We start from the raw sequence: 23,809 nt of genomic DNA, 5'->3' as shown, positions 1-23,809 counted from the left end.
TATATATATGTATGTGTGTGTGTGTGTGTGTGTGTGTGTGTGTGTGTGTGTGTGTCAATTAAAATAAAAATACAACAAAAAGTTGAGTCACTCTCCTGTTTCCTTCTCCAGGGGAACTTTGTGCTGCTCTTCCCGCATATTTAAAAAACACTGGGTTAAATATAAGAAAATAGAGCAGGGATACACCTCGGTCCACACTCCATTACAGTAGGTGGCGCTAATGCGCACTACAAGGTTGCTTGCCAACCGCCATAAAAACAGAAGAAGAAGAAGAAGACGACGCAGACGCAGAAAGCCGCGAGCAGGACGTTAATAAGTCAGTTTTATTATTTGTTCTCCAGTTTGAAATATTTACGTCGTATAAAATACATCTGTGATTCTTTATTTAAGGATAAAGTCGTATTGATGCGCTAGAAGCACTGTGCCGCTTCTCCTGCTATCTTAGCTCGCTAGTTAGCTTAGCTTGTTAGCTGCTAACAGAAGTGATCAACACATCGCTAAGTAGAGATCAAGTGTGAGAGTAAAGTCTTGAAAATGTCTACATTACAAATGTTGAGAGCGTTGGTGGATCAGCGACTAACTGCTGCCGTCGAAGAAATATTTGTAGTGTTAGAAAGAACGATAGCAGAATACGAGGCGGAACTTTCGAGAACAAAGGAGGATTACAATCAACTACTGGACGCGGTTTTCAAGAAACATCAAGTTGTGTTACACAGAACAGGTTTGTTGACTTCTTACTCTCACATCTCTACTAACTTTATATCTCATTTTTAACTCTTTTCTTCAATAGGAAGATGCTTGGTCTTGTGGGGATGATGCAATGCTTGGATTTAGATTCTTCATGAAAAGGAGACAGTTTGAGGTTGATGTTCCTCTCAGTTTGTAACAATGTGTGATTGATTGATTGAAGGAGTTGTGAGAAGTCTGCATAGGAAAGGGTAGACTTTCATCACGGTACATATTCACTGCTACAAGAAAGAAGGTTTTAGTTGAAATATTTGTTCACTCACACAGAAAACAGTATTATGTAAAAAGTAGCATTTAAAGTACAAAAATGCTGCTAGAATATAAAATTAAAAAAAAAGCAAAAGCTTTGTATATTCCCAGTTACAACCTGTAGTGTATTTTCAAAGCAGCGTTGAAGGAAGTAAGGGATTGACACACCTTTACGGCTATTGATAGGAAGACCCACATGTTGTTGGTATAGCAGGCAAACAAATTACAACCTTTTTTGGAGTGAAATCTGGCTCGAATGTGATTTGTACAACTACCTCTGGTGTTATAATGGTCAATATATTTTATATATTGGAAGTATCTAGTCAGCTGCATGGGTATTTTAGTGGAATGGTTTATGTTGGTGTATGGTATCAGATTTATACCCAAATTTATGGTATCATCCAAAACTAATGTAAAGTATCAAACAACAGAAGAATCAGTGATTATTACATTTTAACAGAAGTGTAGATAGCACATGTTAAAACAGAACATAAGCAGATATTACCAGTAAATGAACAAGTAGACGGCGTGGCGCAGTGGCAGAGTGGCCGTGCGCAACCCGAGGGTCCCTGGTCCAAATCCCACCTAGTACCAACCTCATCACGTCCGTTGTGTCCTGAGCAAGACACTTCACGCTTGCTCCTGATGGGTGCTGGTTGGCGCCTTGCATGGCAGCTCCCTCCATCAGTGTGTGAATGTGTGTGTGAATGTGGAAGTAGTGTCAAAGTGCTTTGAGTACCTTGAAGGTAGAAAAGCGCTATACAAGTACAACCCATTTATTCATTTATCATTTAGATTAATAATCAATTTTCTACCAATTGCCCTTAAAAAAATTGACAAAATAATAGAATATAGATGACAAAATATGTTACTGCATATGTCAACAGACTAAATTAGGAGCTTTTGTTTGTTTACTTACGACTACAAGACAAGTTGTCTTGTATGTTCACTATTTTATTTAAGGACAAACTTGCAATAAGAAACATATGTTTAATGTACCCTAAGATTCTTTGTTTAAATAAAACCAATAATGCACTTTTTTGTGGTCCCTTTTATTAAGAAAAGAATCGAAAAATATCTAAATATATTTTGGTACAGGTCCCGGTACCATAATATTGGTATCGGGACAACACTAGTAAGAACATAATTTGTTGGTTGATTCTTTGACTACCTTAGTAGCCATTTTTTACTGGAGAGATTAGTCTCTGGGATGCAGCCAAGATAGGTAATCTCACTTTTGTTTGTTACAATTTTGTCACCCACTTTGACTGTGAAGTTATCTACTTTTCTAAGGTTAGGAATTGACCCAAAGACCTGTGTACTTGCAAGTACCAGCGTGAGTCTTAATGTGCAAGTTTGTCATTGAAAGCCTTGCTCGTCTAGGTCTTGAGGATTGGGGCTTTCTTTGCTTGTTTTGTGGCCTTCAGCCTCGGTTCTATGTTCTTTATGGGTACAGAAAATGATGGAATGATCACTTAAGCCGCATACAGTAGTTCCACTTGTGGTGATCTTAGAGTGGTCAAAAGTAACAAGGAGGTCTATGAAGGTTTAAAAGGACTCACTCACCCTGGTAGTCTGCTTAATGAGCTAAGTGAGACAATGTTGGTGGCACAGCTTAGTGAAGGTTTTAAAAATGGGTGCATCCTTTCAGGACATATCTGTGTTCCAGTCCCCAAGAAGATGTAAAAAAAAATCACACAGTCACCAAATACATTTTATACTGTCATCAAATCTAATAAAGTTATAATTTTGCTTCCTGGTTTTGACTTACAAGCAAGAATAAGTGAAATTAAACATTTATTTTCAATAACCAAAGGAGTCAACACTTGATTTATTAAAAGAAGATAAAGGTGACTGACTTTCCTTCAGCGTGTCATAGATGGTCCCCAATTCCTAAAGAGGAATTGTTGATGGAGATACTCCATAAAACAGCACATAGTTAGACATGTTTTTGTTAAAAGTTCCTTTTGGCTCAGCCAACAAAATGACCACAAAAACGGGTTTTGCATGATGACAATAACATGCCATAAATGTGTGTTTTTTAAGTGATTTTGGAATTTGATTTTTTTTTTTTAATTTCTATGATAATGAAGTTATGGTGAGGACAATGCCATTATAATATTATGGATACATTTAGAGTTAAAGAGTAGGTGTAATGGACCGTATACAGAATAAAATATTTACACACTTTACATCAGTGAAGTTAAGAATGCCTCAATCAATGCTGCCTCGTACTTATAAAAACTTTTCAAATTGACCCCCATCAAATTTCCAAGTCTGTTTTTGTACTCACTGTACAATTTTTGAATTAAGTTTAGAAAAGAAGGAGGTGTTTTCCGTGTTTTTATCGGTTGTTTTGCTACTTACTTTTAACACAACACACAAAACAACAAAAATAATGTCATTGTGTTAACCGTGTCAGTCCAAAACTATTTTTGTTCTCTCTTTATCTTATTTACTTATTTACCCAACAGACGTCCAGCAGCCCCCTCACATTAAAGAGGAAGAGGAGGAAGTGTGGATCAGCCAGGAGGGACAGTGTCTTCTAGGACAGGAGGAGGCTGATGTCAGCAAGTTTCCACTGACTGTTGTCTCTGTGAAGACTGAAGAGCATGAAGACAAAGCAGCTGAGTCCTCACAGCTTCATCACAGTCCAAGTAAGCACAACATTTTATTCTCAGGGCATTCAATCCATCACAGATGGACTCTTCACTTTGTCTTACAAGACCTTTGTCCTCTCATCCAAGTAGGCTTCATCACTTCATGTTCATACACTTCAAGTCTTAAATCCAATCTCTAGAATTGAGAGGGGAACTGCAATTTTTGGGGATTTTTTTCTATAGTTCACAATCATTATAAAAGACATGATGGTGGATATATGTTAAAAAAAATCACATTCTAACTAGGGCTGGGTGATATGGCCTTTTATTAATATCTCAATATGTTTAGGCCACATCACGATACAACATATATGTGTGGATATTTTGCCACAGCCTTGGATGAACACTTGATGCATATAATGACAGCAGTATGATGATTCTATGTGTCTACATTCAAACATTCTTCTTCATACTGCATTCATAGATGCTACTTTTAAACTTTCATGCAGAGAGGGAAATCACAACTAAGTCAAATTAGCAAAAGTGTATTTGTTAAACAGTTATTAAGCAGTGGCACAAACATTCATGTCATTATCAAAGCAGAAAGTGCAAGATTGTCAGAGACATTTTAAAACAAGCTATTAGTGCACTTTTGTGCATGATGTCACTAAGATGACACATCAAAACAACACTAAATTAAAGTGCACTTTTTGTACAGAACGCCACTACAATAGTTTAAAACAAATAAAGTGCACTTTTGTGCATGATGTCACACAATATATTTCAATAAGTGTCAAATAAAAATGTGCTGCAAAATAGGAAATCAAATAGTGTATGTCCTTCGCTATGTGGTAGGTTCCTGCGGACGTTATCGCCTTCTGTTGTTGACTATTTTTTTCATACGGTGTTGATGTGGAAATGGTTTGTTTTGGCATTTTGTGGGTGTGGCACCAAACTGAGATGTTGACATGCAGAGTTTCAAGCACTCTTCATTCTCTAGCGGGTGACTTTTCAAATGATGCTACACATTAGCAGTGCTGCTACTTTTTGTAGCAACGATTTCCTCGCATACTAGACATATTGCGGTTGTCTGTTCAACATCTTCCCGCTTGAAGCCAAACCACCGCCAGACGATGGACTCCCTGCTGTTTTTCTTGGAAAATAAATTATTCCTTCATTTGTTACCAGATTAGCACCTTCTTTCTCTCGTATTACCACTAGCACCACTTCGATAGCACCACAGCTAACCTTACCATGCCGCTACCTGTCGGTTCTGCGAGGGCGTATGACGTTGCACACGCGACAGTATGTGACCTATGTAAAAAGGTGCGCTTGTTCTATGTCTCTGTGAGAAGGAGAGACAAGAAAGAGTGAGAAGAGGATGTAGTGTAATGCCTGCAGCTAAAAGCAACTGCGTGAGAACGTATACCCGAATATCACGATATAGTCATTTTCTATATCGCACAGAGACAAACCCACGATATATGGAGTATATTCCATATATCGCCCAGCCCTAATTCTAACTCATAAATGTAAATAAAAGTGCACTTGCAATGGAGCCAATGGGAGGTCCTCTCTAACCATCCAAAAATGGCCAACAATACTCCATTTGCATTTTGTGGCTTGAATATCAACCAAGTATCAGTTGAGTTGAGTTTGAGTTTATTTGGAACATGCAAGCATACAACATGATACATCACACATACAACATGATACATCACACATACAACATGATACATCACACATGCATGCATGCATACAACATGATACATCACACATGCATGCATACAACATGATACATCACACATACAACATGATACATCACACATACAACATGATACATCACACATACAACATGATACATCACACATGCATGCATACAACATGATACATCACACATACAACATGATACATCACACATACAACATGATACATCACACATACAACATGATACATCACACATGCATGCATACAACATGATACATCACACATGCATGCATACAACATGATACATCACACATACAACATGATACATCACACATGCATGCATACAACATGATACATCACACATGCATGCATACAACATGATACATCACACATGCATGCATACAACATGATACATCACACATACAACATGATACATCACACATGCATGCATACAACATGATACATCACACATGCATGCATACAACATGATACATCACACATACAACATGATACATCACACATGCATGCATACAACATGATACATCACACATGCATGCATACAACATGATACATCACACATGCATGCATACAACATGATACATCACACATACAACATGATACATCACACATGCATGCATACAACATGATACATCACACATCCATGCATACAACATGATACATCACACATACAACATGATACATCACACATGCATGCATACAACATGATACATCACACATACAACATGATACATCACACATGCATGCATACAACATGATACATCACACATACAACATGATACATCACACATGCATACATACAACATGATACATCATGATACATCACACATGCATGCATACAACATGATACATCACACATGCATGCATACAACATGATACATCACACATGCATGCATACAACATGATACATCACACATGCATGCATACAACATGATACATCACACATGCATGCATACAACATGATACATCACACATGCATGCATACAACATGATACATCACACATGCATGCATACAACATGATACATCACACATGCATGCATACAACATGATACATCACACATACAACATGATACATCATACATGCATGCATACAACATGATACATCACACATACAACATGATACATCACACATGCATGCATACAACATGATACATCACACATACAACATGATACATCACACATGCATGCATACAACATGATACATCACACATGCATGCATACAACATGATACATCACACATCCATGCATACAACATGATACATCACACATACAACATGATACATCACACATGCATGCATACAACATGATACATCACACATACAACATGATACATCACACATGCATACATACAACATGATACATCACACATGCATGCATACAACATGATACATCACACATGCATGCATACAACATGATACATCACACATCCATGCATACAACATGATACATCACACATGCATGCATACAACATGATACATCACACATACAACATGATACATCACACATGCATACATACAACATGATACATCACACATGCATGCATACAACATGATACATCACACATGCATGCATACAACATGATACATCACACATGCATGCATACAACATGATACATCACACATGCATGCATACAACATGATACATCACACATGCATGCATACAACATGATACATCACACATGCATGCATACAACATGATACATCACACATGCATGCATACAACATGATACATCACACATGCATGCATACAACATGATACATCACACATGCATGCATACAACATGATACATCACACATACAACATGATACATCACACATGCATGCATACAACATGATACATCACACATACAACATGATACATCACACATGCATGCATACAACATGATACATCACACATACAACATGATACATCACACATACAACATGATACATCACACATACAACATGATACATCACACATACAACATGATACATCACACATGCATGCATACAACATGATACATCACACATGCATGCATACAACATGATACATCACACATACAACATGATACATCACACATGCATGCATACAACATGATACATCACACATACAACATGATACATCACACATACAACATGATACATCACACATACAACATGATACATCACACATACAACATGATACATCACACATACAACATGATACATCACACATACAACATGATACATCACACATACAACATGATACATCACACATACAACATGATACATCACACATACAACATGATACATCACACATACAACATGATACATCACACATACAACATGATACATCACACATGCATGCATACAACATGATACATCACACATACAACATGATACATCACACATGCATGCATACTACATGATACATCACACATACAACATGATACATCACAATTTCCAGTTTGTCTTTTCAACATGTTGGAAAAGGAGTAGGAAGAAGCAGAGCTTATTTAATCCTACCCCTTTTCTTTTACATAACAGTTGCTAAAACTTTTGTTCAATTCCTGTTCTCAATTTATTGACAATATACTCCATAAGTAATCACAATAAAATTAAATAGATAATACTCGGTGAAGTAAGTTACATTTCATATGGTGAGATGAGTAAGATTATCTTGAAAATTAACAGATGGATGGATGACATAAATTCAGAATGTTTATTATTATGGTTCTTTTTCTTTCTACTTTATAAACACTTTAAGTTTGAAGAGTTTCTTGAAGTGGATCATTTTAGTACATTTTTTGATTGCTTTGCTTAATCCATTCCATCATTTAATTCCACATCCTGATATACTGAAGGTCTGAAGTGTTGTACAAATGTTTTCAATTACATTTTTTAAGATTATATTTCTCCTCTTTTTTTTGAGAATATTTTTTGTACATTCTTGGCTAGCAGGTTATAGTTTGTTTTGTGTATAATTTTAGCTTTTTGCAAATTCACTATGTGGTGGAATTTCAGTATTTTTGATTCAATGATTACAGGGTTTGAATGTTCTCTATATCCAACATGATGTATTATTCTAACTGATCTTTTTTGTAACACAGTTAATGAATGAAGTGTACTTTTGTAGTTATTTCCCCATTTTTCTGCACAATAACTCAGATATGGTGACACTAGTGAGCAGTAGAGAATATGAAGGGATGTTTGGTCCCGAACATGTTTTGCTTCATCACTATTGATGTGCTTCTTGCTACTTTATGTTGTAAATTTTTTACATGAGATTTCCAGTTCAATTTATCATCAATCATTATACCTACACATTTGGTTTCATTTACTCTTTTAATTTCTATTCCGTCTATTTGTAATTGTGTTTGACTTTCCCTTCTACTGTTACCTAATAGCATTATTTTAGTTTTACCGATATTCAAAGAGTCTGTTTTTGTCCAGCCATCTTTTTAATCTAAACATTTTTCTATTATTTGTATTATCTTTTATTTGTTTTCTCCTGAAAATAACACTGTCGTATCGTCCGCAAATAATACTAATTTTAAATATTTTATAACTTAACAAATGTCATTTATATATAGGTTGAATAATTTTGGTCCTAGTATTGATCCCTGAGGTACACCACAGGATGTATTTAGTGTTGTAGAAGTGTGTTCGCCGAGCTTCACGTATTGTTTCCTGTTGGTTAAATAACTTCTAATCCGGTTTAAGACCAAACCTGTGATGCCATACCGTTTTAGTATACTGTCTAGTGACGCCCATTTTTTACTATCTATTGCATTGATAATTTCTTCTGTCATTTCAATTACAGCCATCAAAGTTGAAATAGTAGCTGTGTATCCATATTGGTTCTCATCTAGTATTCTATGTTTGTTTATGAACTCTCTAATCTGTTATTGGACAGTTCTTCAATGATTTTAGAAAATTGTGGAAGTAAAGAAACAGGTCTATAATTTGTAAATTGGTGTTTGTTTCCAGTCTTATAAATTGGTGCAACTTTAGCTATTTTCATTTTGTTTGGGAATTGACCTGTTTGAGATTGATAGGTTACTAATATACATTAATGGTCCTGAGATCTTTTCAATAACCTTTTTTATCGTTTCCACATCAATTCCATTACAATCAGTTGAAGTCTTAGATTTTCATTTTTTCACGATTATAACTATTTCCTCTTTTGTCACATTAATGAGGAACACGTAGTTGGGATTTCGCTCAATGGTATCATTATAGTCCTCAATTGAAACTGGGTCTGGAATCCTTTCTTCCAATTTTGGTCCAATATTTATAAAGTCATTATTCAAGATTTCAACTACCGTATTTTCTGCGCTATAAGCCGCTCCGGGATATAAGTAACACTCAAAATATAATGCGCAAATGTGCCTTCACAACAATAGTAACACTCCAAATATTGCAGAGCAATAGCAACATCAATAACTCAACGTTGCTCGAACGTTAATGTCACAGCACACAAAATAAATATTTAAAGGGGAACATTATCACAATTTCAAAAGGGTTAAAAACAATAAAAATCAGTTCCCAGTGGCTTGTTGTATTTTTTGAAATTTTTTTCAAAATTTTACCGGTCCCGGAATATCCCTAAATGAAGCTTTAAAGTGCCTTATTGTCGCTATCTGCGAAACCACTCCATTTCCCTGTGACGTCATACAGGGCTGCCAATACAAACAACATGGCGGTTACCACAGCAAGATATAGCGACATTAGCTCGGATTCAGCGGCTTAAGCGATTCAACAGATTACGCATGTATTGAAACAGATGGTCGGAGTATGGAGGCAGATAAAGAAAACGAAATTGAAGAAGAAATTGAAGCTATAGAGTGAATAGCTATTGACGGCATTCGGCCATAGCGTGGGTGTACCTAATGAAGTGGCCCATATCATGGCTGCCTTATTAGCATCGCCGGTAAAATGTGCGGACCAAACGATCAGGACTTTCGCATCTTGGAACACTGGAGCAACTTAAATTCGTCGATTGGTAAGTGTTTGTTTCGCATCAAATGTGGGTCTCTAGTTTCAAATGTACATACAGCTAGCGTAAATAGCATGTTTGCATCGATTAGCGTAGCATGTTAGCATCGATTAGCTGGCAGTCATGCCGTGACCAAATATGTCTGATTAGCACATAAGTCAACAACATCAACAAAACTCACCTTTGTGATTTAGTTGACTTAATGGTTGCAAATGCATCTGCAGGTTATCCATACATCTCTGTGCCATGTCTGCTTTAGCACCGCCGGTCAAATGTGGAGACACTCTGGCACATTCAATGGGGGTCTGGCGGCAGATTTCTTGCCAGTGGTGCAACTTGAATCCCTCCCTGTTAGTGTTGTTACACCCTCCGACAACACACCGACGAGGCATGATGTCTCCAAGGTTCCAAAAAATGGAAAATAATAGAGCTGAGACCCGGTGTTTGTAATGTGTTGAAAATGAAAATGGTGGGTGTGTTACCTCGGTGACGTCACGTTCTGACGTCATCGCAAAAAGTGTGATAAACAGAAAGGCGTTTAATTCACCAAAATTCACCCATTTAGAGTTCGGAAATCGGTTAAAATAATATCTGGTCTGTTCCAGTTTGTCCTCCTAGTGATGTTACTAACACTTCTGCTTGCTGCTCTCTGCTCAACAACCCACTGTTCCAGTTTGTCCTCCTAGTGATGTTACTAACACTTCTGCTTGCTGCTCAACAACCCACTGTTCCAGTTTGTCCTCCTAGTGATGTTACTAACACTTCTGCTTGCTGCTCAACAACCCACTGTTCCAGTTTGTCCTCCTAGTGATGTTACTAACACTTCTGCTTGCTGCTCTCTGTTCAACAACCCACTGTTCCAGTTTGTCCTCCTAGTGATGTTACTAACACTTCTGCTTGCTGCTCTCTGCTCAACAACCCACTGTTCCAGTTTGTCCTCCTAGTGATGTTACTGACACTTCTGCTTGCTGCTCTCTGCTCAACAACCCACTGTTCCAGTTTGTCCTCCTAGTGATGTTACTGACACTTCTGCTTGCTGCTCTCTGTTCAACAACCCACTGTTCCAGTTTGTCCTCCTAGTGATGTTACTAACACTTCTGCTTGCTGCTCTCTGCTCAACAACCCACTGTTCCAGTTTGTCCTCCTAGTGATGTTACTAACACTTCTGCTTGCTGCTCTCTGCTCAACAACCCACTGTTCCAGTTTGTCCTCCTAGTGATGTTACTGACACTTCTGCTTGCTGCTCTCTGTTCAACAACCCACTGTTCCAGTTTGTCCTCCTAGTGATGTTACTGACACTTCTGCTTGCTGCTCTCTGTTCAACAACCCACTGTTCCAGTTTGTCCTCCTAGTGATGTTACTAACACTTCTGCTTGCTGCTCAACAACCCACTGTTCCAGTTTGTCCTCCTAGTGATGTTACTGACACTTCTGCTTGCTGCTCTCTGTTCAACAACCCACTGTTCCAGTTTGTCCTCCTAGTGATGTTACTAACACTTCTGCTTGCTGCTCTCTGCTCAACAACCCACTGTTCCAGTTTGTCCTCCTAGTGATGTTACTAACACTTCTGCTTGCTGCTCTCTGCTCAACAACCCACTGTTCCAGTTTGTCCTCCTAGTGATGTTACTAACACTTCTGCTTGCTGCTCTCTGCTCAACAACCCACTGTTCCAGTTTGTCCTCCTAGTGATGTTACTAACACTTCTGCTTGCTGTTCAACAACCCACTGTTCCAGTTTGTCCTCCTAGTGATGTTACTGACACTTCTGCTTGCTGCTCTCTGTTCAACAACCCACTGTTCCAGTTTGTCCTCCTAGTGATGTTACTGACACTTCTGCTCTCTGCTCAACAACCCACTGTTCCAGTTTGTCCTCCTAGTGATGTTACTAACACTTCTGCTTGCTGCTCTCTGCTCAACAACCCACTGTTCCAGTTTGTCCTCCTAGTGATGTTACTAACACTTCTGCTTGCTGCTCTCTGCTCAACAACCCACTGTTCCAGTTTGTCCTCCTAGTGATGTTACTGACACTTCTGCTTGCTGCTCTCTGCTCAACAACCCACTGTTCCAGTTTGTCCTCCTAGTGATGTTACTAACACTTCTGCTTGCTGCTCTCTGCTCAACAACCCACTGTTCCAGTTTGTCCTCCTAGTGATGTTACTAACACTTCTGCTTGCTGCTCTCTGCTCAACAACCCACTGTTCCAGTTTGTCCTCCTAGTGATGTTACTAACACTTCTGCTTGCTGCTCTCTGCTCAACAACCCACTGTTCCAGTTTGTCCTCCTAGTGATGTTACTGACACTTCTGCTTGCTGCTCTCTGTTCAACAACCCACTGTTCCAGTTTGTCCTCCTAGTGATGTTACTAACACTTCTGCTTGCTGCTCTCTGCTCAACAACCCACTGTTCCAGTTTGTCCTCCTAGTGATGTTACTGACACTTCTGCTTGCTGCTCTCTGCTCAACAACCCACTGTTCCAGTTTGTCCTCCTAGTGATGTTACTGACACTTCTGCTTGCTGCTCTCTGCTCAACAACCCACTGTTCCAGTTTGTCCTCCTAGTGATGTTACTAACACTTCTGCTTGCTGCTCTCTGTTCAACAACCCACTGTTCCAGTTTGTCCTCCTAGTGATGTTACTAACACTTCTGCTTGCTGCTCTCTGCTCAACAACCCACTGTTCCAGTTTGTCCTCCTAGTGATGTTACTAACACTTCTGCTTGCTGCTCTCTGCTCAACAACCCACTGTTCCAGTTTGTCCTCCTAGTGATGTTACTGACACTTCTGCTTGCTGCTCTCTGTTCAACAACCCACTGTTCCAGTTTGTCCTCCTAGTGATGTTACTGACACTTCTGCTTGCTGCTCAACAACCCACTGTTCCAGTTTGTCCTCCTAGTGATGTTACTGACACTTCTGCTTGCTGCTCTCTGTTCAACAACCCACTGTTCCAGTTTGTCCTCCTAGTGATGTTACTAACACTTCTGCTTGCTGCTCTCTGTTCAACAACCCACTGTTCCAGTTTGTCCTCCTAGTGATGTTACTAACACTTCTGCTTGCTGCTCAACAACCCACTGTTCCAGTTTGTCCTCCTAGTGATGTTACTAACACTTCTGCTTGCTGCTCTCTGCTCAACAACCCACTGTTCCAGTTTGTCCTCCTAGTGATGTTACTAACACTTCTGCTTGCTGCTCTCTGCTCAACAACCCACTGTTCCAGTTTGTCCTCCTAGTGATGTTACTGACACTTCTGCTTGCTGCTCTCTGTTCAACAACCCACTGTTCCAGTTTGTCCTCCTAGTGATGTTACTAACACTTCTGCTTGCTGCTCAACAACCCACTGTTCCAGTTTGTCCTCCTAGTGATGTTACTGACACTTCTGCTTGCTGCTCTCTGTTCAACAACCCACTGTTCCAGTTTGTCCTCCTAGTGATGTTACTAACACTTCTGCTTGCTGCTCTCTGCTCAACAACCCACTGTTCCAGTTTGTCCTCCTAGTGATGTTACTAACACTTCTGCTTGCTGCTCTCTGCTCAACAACCCACTGTTCCAGTTTGTCCTCCTAGTGATGTTACTAACACTTCTGCTTGCTGCTCAACAACCCACTGTTCCAGTTTGTCCTCCTAGTGATGTTACTGACACTTCTGCTTGCTGCTCTCTGCTCAACAACCCACTGTTCCAGTTTGTCCTCCTAGTGATGTTACTAACACTTCTGCTTGCTGCTCTCTGTTCAACAACCCACTGTTCCAGTTTGTCCTCCTAGTGATGTTACTAACACTTCTGCTTGCTGCTCTCTGCTCAACAACCCACTGTTCCAGTTTGTCCTCCTAGTGATGTTACTAACACTTCTGCTTGCTGCTCTCTGCTCAACAACCCACTGTTCCAGTTTGTCCTCCTAGTGATGTTACTGACACTTCTGCTTGCTGCTCTCTGTTCAACAACCCACTGTTCCAGTTTGTCCTCCTAGTGATGTTACTGACACTTCTGCTTGCTGCTCAACAACCCACTGTTCCAGTTTGTCCTCCTAGTGATGTTACTGACACTTCTGCTTGCTGCTCTCTGTTCAACAACCCACTGTTCCAGTTTGTCCTCCTAGTGATGTTACTAACACTTCTGCTTGCTGCTCTCTGTTCAACAACCCACTGTTCCAGTTTGTCCTCCTAGTGATGTTACTAACACTTCTGCTTGCTGCTCAACAACCCACTGTTCCAGTTTGTCCTCCTAGTGATGTTACTAACACTTCTGCTTGCTGCTCTCTGCTCAACAACCCACTGTTCCAGTTTGTCCTCCTAGTGATGTTACTAACACTTCTGCTTGCTGCTCTCTGCTCAACAACCCACTGTTCCAGTTTGTCCTCCTAGTGATGTTACTGACACTTCTGCTTGCTGCTCTCTGTTCAACAACCCACTGTTCCAGTTTGTCCTCCTAGTGATGTTACTAACACTTCTGCTTGCTGCTCAACAACCCACTGTTCCAGTTTGTCCTCCTAGTGATGTTACTGACACTTCTGCTTGCTGCTCTCTGTTCAACAACCCACTGTTCCAGTTTGTCCTCCTAGTGATGTTACTAACACTTCTGCTTGCTGCTCTCTGCTCAACAACCCACTGTTCCAGTTTGTCCTCCTAGTGATGTTACTAACACTTCTGCTTGCTGCTCTCTGCTCAACAACCCACTGTTCCAGTTTGTCCTCCTAGTGATGTTACTAACACTTCTGCTTGCTGCTCAACAACCCACTGTTCCAGTTTGTCCTCCTAGTGATGTTACTTACACTTCTGCTTGCTGCTCTCTGCTCAACAACCCACTGTTCCAGTTTGTCCTCCTAGTGATGTTACTGACACTTCTGCTGCTCTGTTCAACAACCCACTGTTCCAGTTTGTCCTCCTAGTGATGTTACTAACACTTCTGCTTGCTGCTCAACAACCCACTGTTCCAGTTTGTCCTCCTAGTGATGTTACTGACACTTCTGCTTGCTGCTCTCTGCTCAACAACCCACTGTTCCAGTTTGTCCTCCTAGTGATGTTACTAACACTTCTGCTTGCTGCTCTCTGCTCAACAACCCACTGTTCCAGTTTGTCCTCCTAGTGATGTTACTGACACTTCTGCTTGCTGCTCTCTGTTCAACAACCCACTGTTCCAGTTTGTCCTCCTAGTGATGTTACTGACACTTCTGCTTGCTGCTCTCTGTTCAACAACCCACTGTTCCAGTTTGTCCTCCTAGTGATGTTACTAACACTTCTGCTTGCTGCTCAACAACCCACTGTTCCAGTTTGTCCTCCTAGTGATGTTACTGACACTTCTGCTTGCTGCTCTCTGTTCAACAACCCACTGTTCCAGTTTGTCCTCCTAGTGATGTTACTAACACTTCTGCTTGCTGCTCTCTGCTCAACAACCCACTGTTCCAGTTTGTCCTCCTAGTGATGTTACTAACACTTCTGCTTGCTGCTCTCTGCTCAACAACCCACTGTTCCAGTTTGTCCTCCTAGTGATGTTACTAACACTTCTGCTTGCTGCTCTCTGCTCAACAACCCACTGTTCCAGTTTGTCCTCCTAGTGATGTTACTGACACTTCTGCTTGCTGCTCTCTGTTCAACAACCCACTGTTCCAGTTTGTCCTCCTAGTGATGTTACTGACACTTCTGCTTGCTGCTCTCTGTTCAACAACCCACTGTTCCAGTTTGTCCTCCTAGTGATGTTACTAACACTTCTGCTTGCTGCTCAACAACCCACTGTTCCAGTTTGTCCTCCTAGTGATGTTACTGACACTTCTGCTTGCTGCTCTCTGTTCAACAACCCACTGTTCCAGTTTGTCCTCCTAGTGATGTTACTAACACTTCTGCTTGCTGCTCTCTGCTCAACAACCCACTGTTCCAGTTTGTCCTCCTAGTGATGTTACTAACACTTCTGCTTGCTGCTCTCTGCTCAACAACCCACTGTTCCAGTTTGTCCTCCTAGTGATGTTACTAACACTTCTGCTTGCTGCTCTCTGCTCAACAACCCACTGTTCCAGTTTGTCCTCCTAGTGATGTTACTGACACTTCTGCTTGCTGCTCTCTGTTCAACAACCCACTGTTCCAGTTTGTCCTCCTAGTGATGTTACTGACACTTCTGCTTGCTGCTCTCTGTTCAACAACCCACTGTTCCAGTTTGTCCTCCTAGTGATGTTACTAACACTTCTGCTTGCTGCTCAACAACCCACTGTTCCAGTTTGTCCTCCTAGTGATGTTACTGACACTTCTGCTTGCTGCTCTCTGTTCAACAACCCACTGTTCCAGTTTGTCCTCCTAGTGATGTTACTAACACTTCTGCTTGCTGCTCTCTGCTCAACAACCCACTGTTCCAGTTTGTCCTCCTAGTGATGTTACTAACACTTCTGCTTGCTGCTCTCTGCTCAACAACCCACTGTTCCAGTTTGTCCTCCTAGTGATGTTACTAACACTTCTGCTTGCTGCTCTCTGTTCAACAACCCACTGTTCCAGTTTGTCCTCCTAGTGATGTTACTAACACTTCTGCTTGCTGCTCTCTGTTCAACAACCCACTGTTCCAGTTTGTCCTCCTAGTGATGTTACTGACACTTCTGCTTGCTGCTCTCTGCTCAACAACCCACTGTTCCAGTTTGTCCTCCTAGTGATGTTACTAACACTTCTGCTTGCTGCTCTCTGCTCAACAACCCACTGTTCCAGTTTGTCCTCCTAGTGATGTTACTAACACTTCTGCTTGCTGCTCAACAACCCACTGTTCCAGTTTGTCCTCCTAGTGATGTTACTGACACTTCTGCTTGCTGCTCTCTGCTCAACAACCCACTGTTCCAGTTTGTCCTCCTAGTGATGTTACTGACACTTCTGCTTGCTGCTCTGCTCAACAACCCACTGTTCCAGTTTGTCCTCCTAGTGATGTTACTGACACTTCTGCTTGCTGCTCTCTGCTCAACAACCCACTGTTCCAGTTTGTCCTCCTAGTGATGTTACTAACACTTCTGCTTGCTGCTCTCTGCTCAACAACCCACTGTTCCAGTTTGTCCTCCTAGTGATGTTACTAACACTTCTGCTTGCTGCTCTCTGCTCAACAACCCACTGTTCCAGTTTGTCCTCCTAGTGATGTTACTAACACTTCTGCTTGCTGCTCTCTGCTCAACAACCCACTGTTCCAGTTTGTCCTCCTAGTGATGTTACTAACACTTCTGCTTGCTGCTCTCAACAACCCACTGTTCCAGTTTGTCCTCCTAGTGATGTTACTGACACTTCTGCTTGCTGCTCTCTGTTCAACAACCCACTGTTCCAGTTTGTCCTCCTAGTGATGTTACTGACACTTCTGCTTGCTGCTCTCTGCTCAACAACCCACTGTTCCAGTTTGTCCTCCTAGTGATGTTACTAACACTTCTGCTTGCTGCTCTCTGCTCAACAACCCACTGTTCCAGTTTGTCCTCCTAGTGATGTTACTAACACTTCTGCTTGCTGCTCTCTGCTCAACAACCCACTGTTCCAGTTTGTCCTCCTAGTGATGTTACTGACACTTCTGCTTGCTGCTCTCTGCTCAACAACCCACTGTTCCAGTTTGTCCTCCTAGTGATGTTACTAACACTTCTGCTTGCTGCTCTCTGCTCAACAACCCACTGTTCCAGTTTGTCCTCCTAGTGATGTTACTAACACTTCTGCTTGCTGCTCTCTGCTCAACAACCCACTGTTCCAGTTTGTCCTCCTAGTGATGTTACTAACACTTCTGCTTGCTGCTCTCTGCTCAACAACCCACTGTTCCAGTTTGTCCTCCTAGTGATGTTACTGACACTTCTGCTTGCTGCTCTCTGTTCAACAACCCACTGTTCCAGTTTGTCCTCCTAGTGATGTTACTAACACTTCTGCTTGCTGCTCTCTGCTCAACAACCCACTGTTCCAGTTTGTCCTCCTAGTGATGTTACTGACACTTCTGCTTGCTGCTCTCTGCTCAACAACCCACTGTTCCAGTTTGTCCTCCTAGTGATGTTACTGACACTTCTGCTTGCTGCTCTCTGCTCAACAACCCACTGTTCCAGTTTGTCCTCCTAGTGATGTTACTAACACTTCTGCTTGCTGCTCTCTGTTCAACAACCCACTGTTCCAGTTTGTCCTCCTAGTGATGTTACTAACACTTCTGCTTGCTGCTCTCTGCTCAACAACCCACTGTTCCAGTTTGTCCTCCTAGTGATGTTACTAACACTTCTGCTTGCTGCTCTCTGCTCAACAACCCACTGTTCCAGTTTGTCCTCCTAGTGATGTTACTGACACTTCTGCTTGCTGCTCTCTGTTCAACAACCCACTGTTCCAGTTTGTCCTCCTAGTGATGTTACTGACACTTCTGCTTGCTGCTCTCTCAACAACCCACTGTTCCAGTTTGTCCTCCTAGTGATGTTACTGACACTTCTGCTTGCTGCTCTCTGTTCAACAACCCACTGTTCCAGTTTGTCCTCCTAGTGATGTTACTAACACTTCTGCTTGCTGCTCTCTGTTCAACAACCCACTGTTCCAGTTTGTCCTCCTAGTGATGTTACTAACACTTCTGCTTGCTGCTCTGCTCAACAACCCACTGTTCCAGTTTGTCCTCCTAGTGATGTTACTAACACTTCTGCTTGCTGCTCTCTGCTCAACAACCCACTGTTCCAGTTTGTCCTCCTAGTGATGTTACTAACACTTCTGCTTGCTGCTCTCTGCTCAACAACCCACTGTTCCAGTTTGTCCTCCTAGTGATGTTACTGACACTTCTGCTTGCTGCTCTCTGTTCAACAACCCACTGTTCCAGTTTGTCCTCCTAGTGATGTTACTAACACTTCTGCTTGCTGCTCAACAACCCACTGTTCCAGTTTGTCCTCCTAGTGATGTTACTGACACTTCTGCTTGCTGCTCTCTGTTCAACAACCCACTGTTCCAGTTTGTCCTCCTAGTGATGTTACTAACACTTCTGCTTGCTGCTCTCTGCTCAACAACCCACTGTTCCAGTTTGTCCTCCTAGTGATGTTACTAACACTTCTGCTTGCTGCTCTCTGCTCAACAACCCACTGTTCCAGTTTGTCCTCCTAGTGATGTTACTAACACTTCTGCTTGCTGCTCAACAACCCACTGTTCCAGTTTGTCCTCCTAGTGATGTTACTTACACTTCTGCTTGCTGCTCTCTGCTCAACAACCCACTGTTCCAGTTTGTCCTCCTAGTGATGTTACTGACACTTCTGCTCTCTGTTCAACAACCCACTGTTCCAGTTTGTCCTCCTAGTGATGTTACTAACACTTCTGCTTGCTGCTCAACAACCCACTGTTCCAGTTTGTCCTCCTAGTGATGTTACTGACACTTCTGCTTGCTGCTCTCTGCTCAACAACCCACTGTTCCAGTTTGTCCTCCTAGTGATGTTACTAACACTTCTGCTTGCTGCTCTCTGCTCAACAACCCACTGTTCCAGTTTGTCCTCCTAGTGATGTTACTGACACTTCTGCTTGCTGCTCTCTGTTCAACAACCCACTGTTCCAGTTTGTCCTCCTAGTGATGTTACTGAACACTTCTGCTTGCTGCTCTCTGTTCAACAACCCACTGTTCCAGTTTGTCCTCCTAGTGATGTTACTAACACTTCTGCTTGCTGCTCTCAACAACCCACTGTTCCAGTTTGTCCTCCTAGTGATGTTACTGACACTTCTGCTTGCTGCTCTCTGTTCAACAACCCACTGTTCCAGTTTGTCCTCCTAGTGATGTTACTAACACTTCTGCTTGCTGCTCTCTGCTCAACAACCCACTGTTCCAGTTTGTCCTCCTAGTGATGTTACTAACACTTCTGCTTGCTGCTCTCTGCTCAACAACCCACTGTTCCAGTTTGTCCTCCTAGTGATGTTACTAACACTTCTGCTTGCTGCTCTCTGCTCAACAACCCACTGTTCCAGTTTGTCCTCCTAGTGATGTTACTGACACTTCTGCTTGCTGCTCTCTGTTCAACAACCCACTGTTCCAGTTTGTCCTCCTAGTGATGTTACTGACACTTCTGCTTGCTGCTCTCTGTTCAACAACCCACTGTTCCAGTTTGTCCTCCTAGTGATGTTACTAACACTTCTGCTTGCTGCTCAACAACCCACTGTTCCAGTTTGTCCTCCTAGTGATGTTACTGACACTTCTGCTTGCTGCTCTCTGTTCAACAACCCACTGTTCCAGTTTGTCCTCCTAGTGATGTTACTAACACTTCTGCTTGCTGCTCTCTGCTCAACAACCCACTGTTCCAGTTTGTCCTCCTAGTGATGTTACTAACACTTCTGCTTGCTGCTCTCTGCTCAACAACCCACTGTTCCAGTTTGTCCTCCTAGTGATGTTACTAACACTTCTGCTTGCTGCTCTCTGTTCAACAACCCACTGTTCCAGTTTGTCCTCCTAGTGATGTTACTAACACTTCTGCTTGCTGCTCTCTGTTCAACAACCCACTGTTCCAGTTTGTCCTCCTAGTGATGTTACTAACACTTCTGCTTGCTGCTCTCTGTTCAACAACCCACTGTTCCAGTTTGTCCTCCTAGTGATGTTACTGACACTTCTGCTTGCTGCTCTCTGTCAACAACCCACTGTTCCAGTTTGTCCTCCTAGTGATGTTACTGACACTTCTGCTTGCTGCTCTCTGCTCAACAACCCACTGTTCCAGTTTGTCCTCCTAGTGATGTTACTGACACTTCTGCTTGCTGCTCTCTGTTCAACAACCCACTGTTCCAGTTTGTCCTCCTAGTGATGTTACTGACACTTCTGCTTGCTGCTCTCTGCTCAACAACCCACTGTTCCAGTTTGTCCTCCTAGTGATGTTACTAACACTTCTGCTTGCTGCTCTCTGTTCAACAACCCACTGTTCCAGTTTGTCCTCCTAGTGATGTTACTGACACTTCTGCTTGCTGCTTCAACAACCCACTGTTCCAGTTTGTCCTCCTAGTGATGTTACTAACACTTCTGCTTGCTGCTCTCTGCTCAACAACCCACTGTTCCAGTTTGTCCTCCTAGTGATGTTACTAACACTTCTGCTTGCTGTTCAACAACCCACTGTTCCAGTTTGTCCTCCTAGTGATGTTACTGACACTTCTGCTCTCTGCTCAACAACCCACTGTTCCAGTTTGTCCTCCTGGTGATGTTACTAACACTTCTGCTTGCTGCTCTCTGCTCAACAACCCACTGTTCCAGTTTGTCCTCCTAGTGATGTTACTGACACTTCTGCTTGCTGCTCTCTGCTCAACAACCCACTGTTCCAGTTTGTCCTCCTAGTGATGTTACTAACACTTCTGCTTGCTGCTCTCTGCTCAACAACCCACTGTTCCAGTTTGTCCTCCTAGTGATGTTACTAACACTTCTGCTTGCTGCTCTCTGCTCAACAACCCACTGTTCCAGTTTGTCCTCCTAGTGATGTTACTGACACTTCTGCTTGCTGCTCTCTGTTCAACAACCCACTGTTCCAGTTTGTCCTCCTAGTGATGTTACTAACACTTCTGCTTGCTGCTCTCTGCTCAACAACCCACTGTTCCAGTTTGTCCTCCTAGTGATGTTACTGACACTTCTGCTTGCTGCTCTCTGCTCAACAACCCACTGTTCCAGTTTGTCCTCCTAGTGATGTTACTGACACTTCTGCTTGCTGCTCTCTGCTCAACAACCCACTGTTCCAGTTTGTCCTCCTAGTGATGTTACTAACACTTCTGCTTGCTGCTCTCTGTTCAACAACCCACTGTTCCAGTTTGTCCTCCTAGTGATGTTACTAACACTTCTGCTTGCTGCTCTCTGCTCAACAACCCACTGTTCCAGTTTGTCCTCCTAGTGATGTTACTAACACTTCTGCTTGCTGCTCTTGCTCAACAACCCACTGTTCCAGTTTGTCCTCCTAGTGATGTTACTGACACTTCTGCTTGCTGCTCTCTGTTCAACAACCCACTGTTCCAGTTTGTCCTCCTAGTGATGTTACTAACACTTCTGCTTGCTGCTCAACAACCCACTGTTCCAGTTTGTCCTCCTAGTGATGTTACTGACACTTCTGCTTGCTGCTCTCTGTTCAACAACCCACTGTTCCAGTTTGTCCTCCTAGTGATGTTACTAACACTTCTGCTTGCTGCTCTCTGTTCAACAACCCACTGTTCCAGTTTGTCCTCCTAGTGATGTTACTAACACTTCTGCTTGCTGCTCAACAACCCACTGTTCCAGTTTGTCCTCCTAGTGATGTTACTGACACTTCTGCTTGCTGCTCTCTGCTCAACAACCCACTGTTCCAGTTTGTCCTCCTAGTGATGTTACTGACACTTCTGCTTGCTGCTCTCTGTTCAACAACCCACTGTTCCAGTTTGTCCTCCTAGTGATGTTACTGACACTTCTGCTTGCTGTTCAACAACCCACTGTTCCAGTTTGTCCTCCTAGTGATGTTACTGACACTTCTGCTTGCTGCTCTCTGTTCAACAACCCACTGTTCCAGTTTGTCCTCCTAGTGATGTTACTAACACTTCTGCTTGCTGCTCTCTGTTCAACAACCCACTGTTCCAGTTTGTCCTCCTAGTGATGTTACTGACACTTCTGCTTGCTGTTCAACAACCCACTGTTCCAGTTTGTCCTCCTAGTGATGTTACTAACACTTCTGCTTGCTGCTCTCTGCTCAACAACCCACTGTTCCAGTTTGTCCTCCTAGTGATGTTACTAACACTTCTGCTTGCTGTTCAACAACCCACTGTTCCAGTTTGTCCTCCTAGTGATGTTACTGACACTTCTGCTTGCTGCTCTCTGTTCAACAACCCACTGTTCCAGTTTGTCCTCCTAGTGATGTTACTGACACTTCTGCTCTCTGCTCAACAACCCACTGTTCCAGTTTGTCCTCCTAGTGATGTTACTAACACTTCTGCTTGCTGCTCTCTGCTCAACAACCCACTGTTCCAGTTTGTCCTCCTAGTGATGTTACTGACACTTCTGCTTGCTGCTCTCTGCTCAACAACCCACTGTTCCAGTTTGTCCTCCTAGTGATGTTACTGACACTTCTGCTTGCTGCTCTCTGCTCAACAACCCACTGTTCCAGTTTGTCCTCCTAGTGATGTTACTAACACTTCTGCTTGCTGCTCTCTGTTCAACAACCCACTGTTCCAGTTTGTCCTCCTAGTGATGTTACTAACACTTCTGCTTGCTGCTCTCTGCTCAACAACCCACTGTTCCAGTTTGTCCTCCTAGTGATGTTACTAACACTTCTGCTTGCTGCTCTCTGCTCAACAACCCACTGTTCCAGTTTGTCCTCCTAGTGATGTTACTGACACTTCTGCTTGCTGCTCTCTGTTCAACAACCCACTGTTCCAGTTTGTCCTCCTAGTGATGTTACTGACACTTCTGCTTGCTGCTCAACAACCCACTGTTCCAGTTTGTCCTCCTAGTGATGTTACTGACACTTCTGCTTGCTGCTCTCTGTTCAACAACCCACTGTTCCAGTTTGTCCTCCTAGTGATGTTACTAACACTTCTGCTTGCTGCTCTCTGTTCAACAACCCACTGTTCCAGTTTGTCCTCCTAGTGATGTTACTAACACTTCTGCTTGCTGCTCAACAACCCACTGT

General features: G+C 42.2%; 1 protein-coding gene across 1 annotated transcript in view; it reads left to right on the top strand.

The window, feature by feature from the left end:
• Window positions 1–238: 238 nt before the first annotated feature.
• LOC133543780 (gastrula zinc finger protein XlCGF57.1-like) overlaps window positions 239–23,809 on the top strand; it is a 41,033-nt gene continuing 17,462 nt past the window's right edge. Inside the window, exons 1-2 of the mRNA XM_061888567.1 lie at window positions 239–721; window positions 3,471–3,653. Of these exons, the coding sequence (XP_061744551.1) occupies window positions 535–721; window positions 3,471–3,653 (370 nt within the window). The 5' untranslated portion in view covers window positions 239–534. The remainder of the gene's footprint in view (window positions 722–3,470; window positions 3,654–23,809) is intronic.

This window comes from Nerophis ophidion, linkage group LG26 (genome assembly GCF_033978795.1).
Source record: "Nerophis ophidion isolate RoL-2023_Sa linkage group LG26, RoL_Noph_v1.0, whole genome shotgun sequence".
Lineage (NCBI taxonomy): Eukaryota > Metazoa > Chordata > Actinopteri > Syngnathiformes > Syngnathidae > Nerophis > Nerophis ophidion.
The sequence above is the reverse complement of the archived record's forward strand: the minus strand, read 5'-3'. Positions and strand labels throughout refer to the sequence as shown.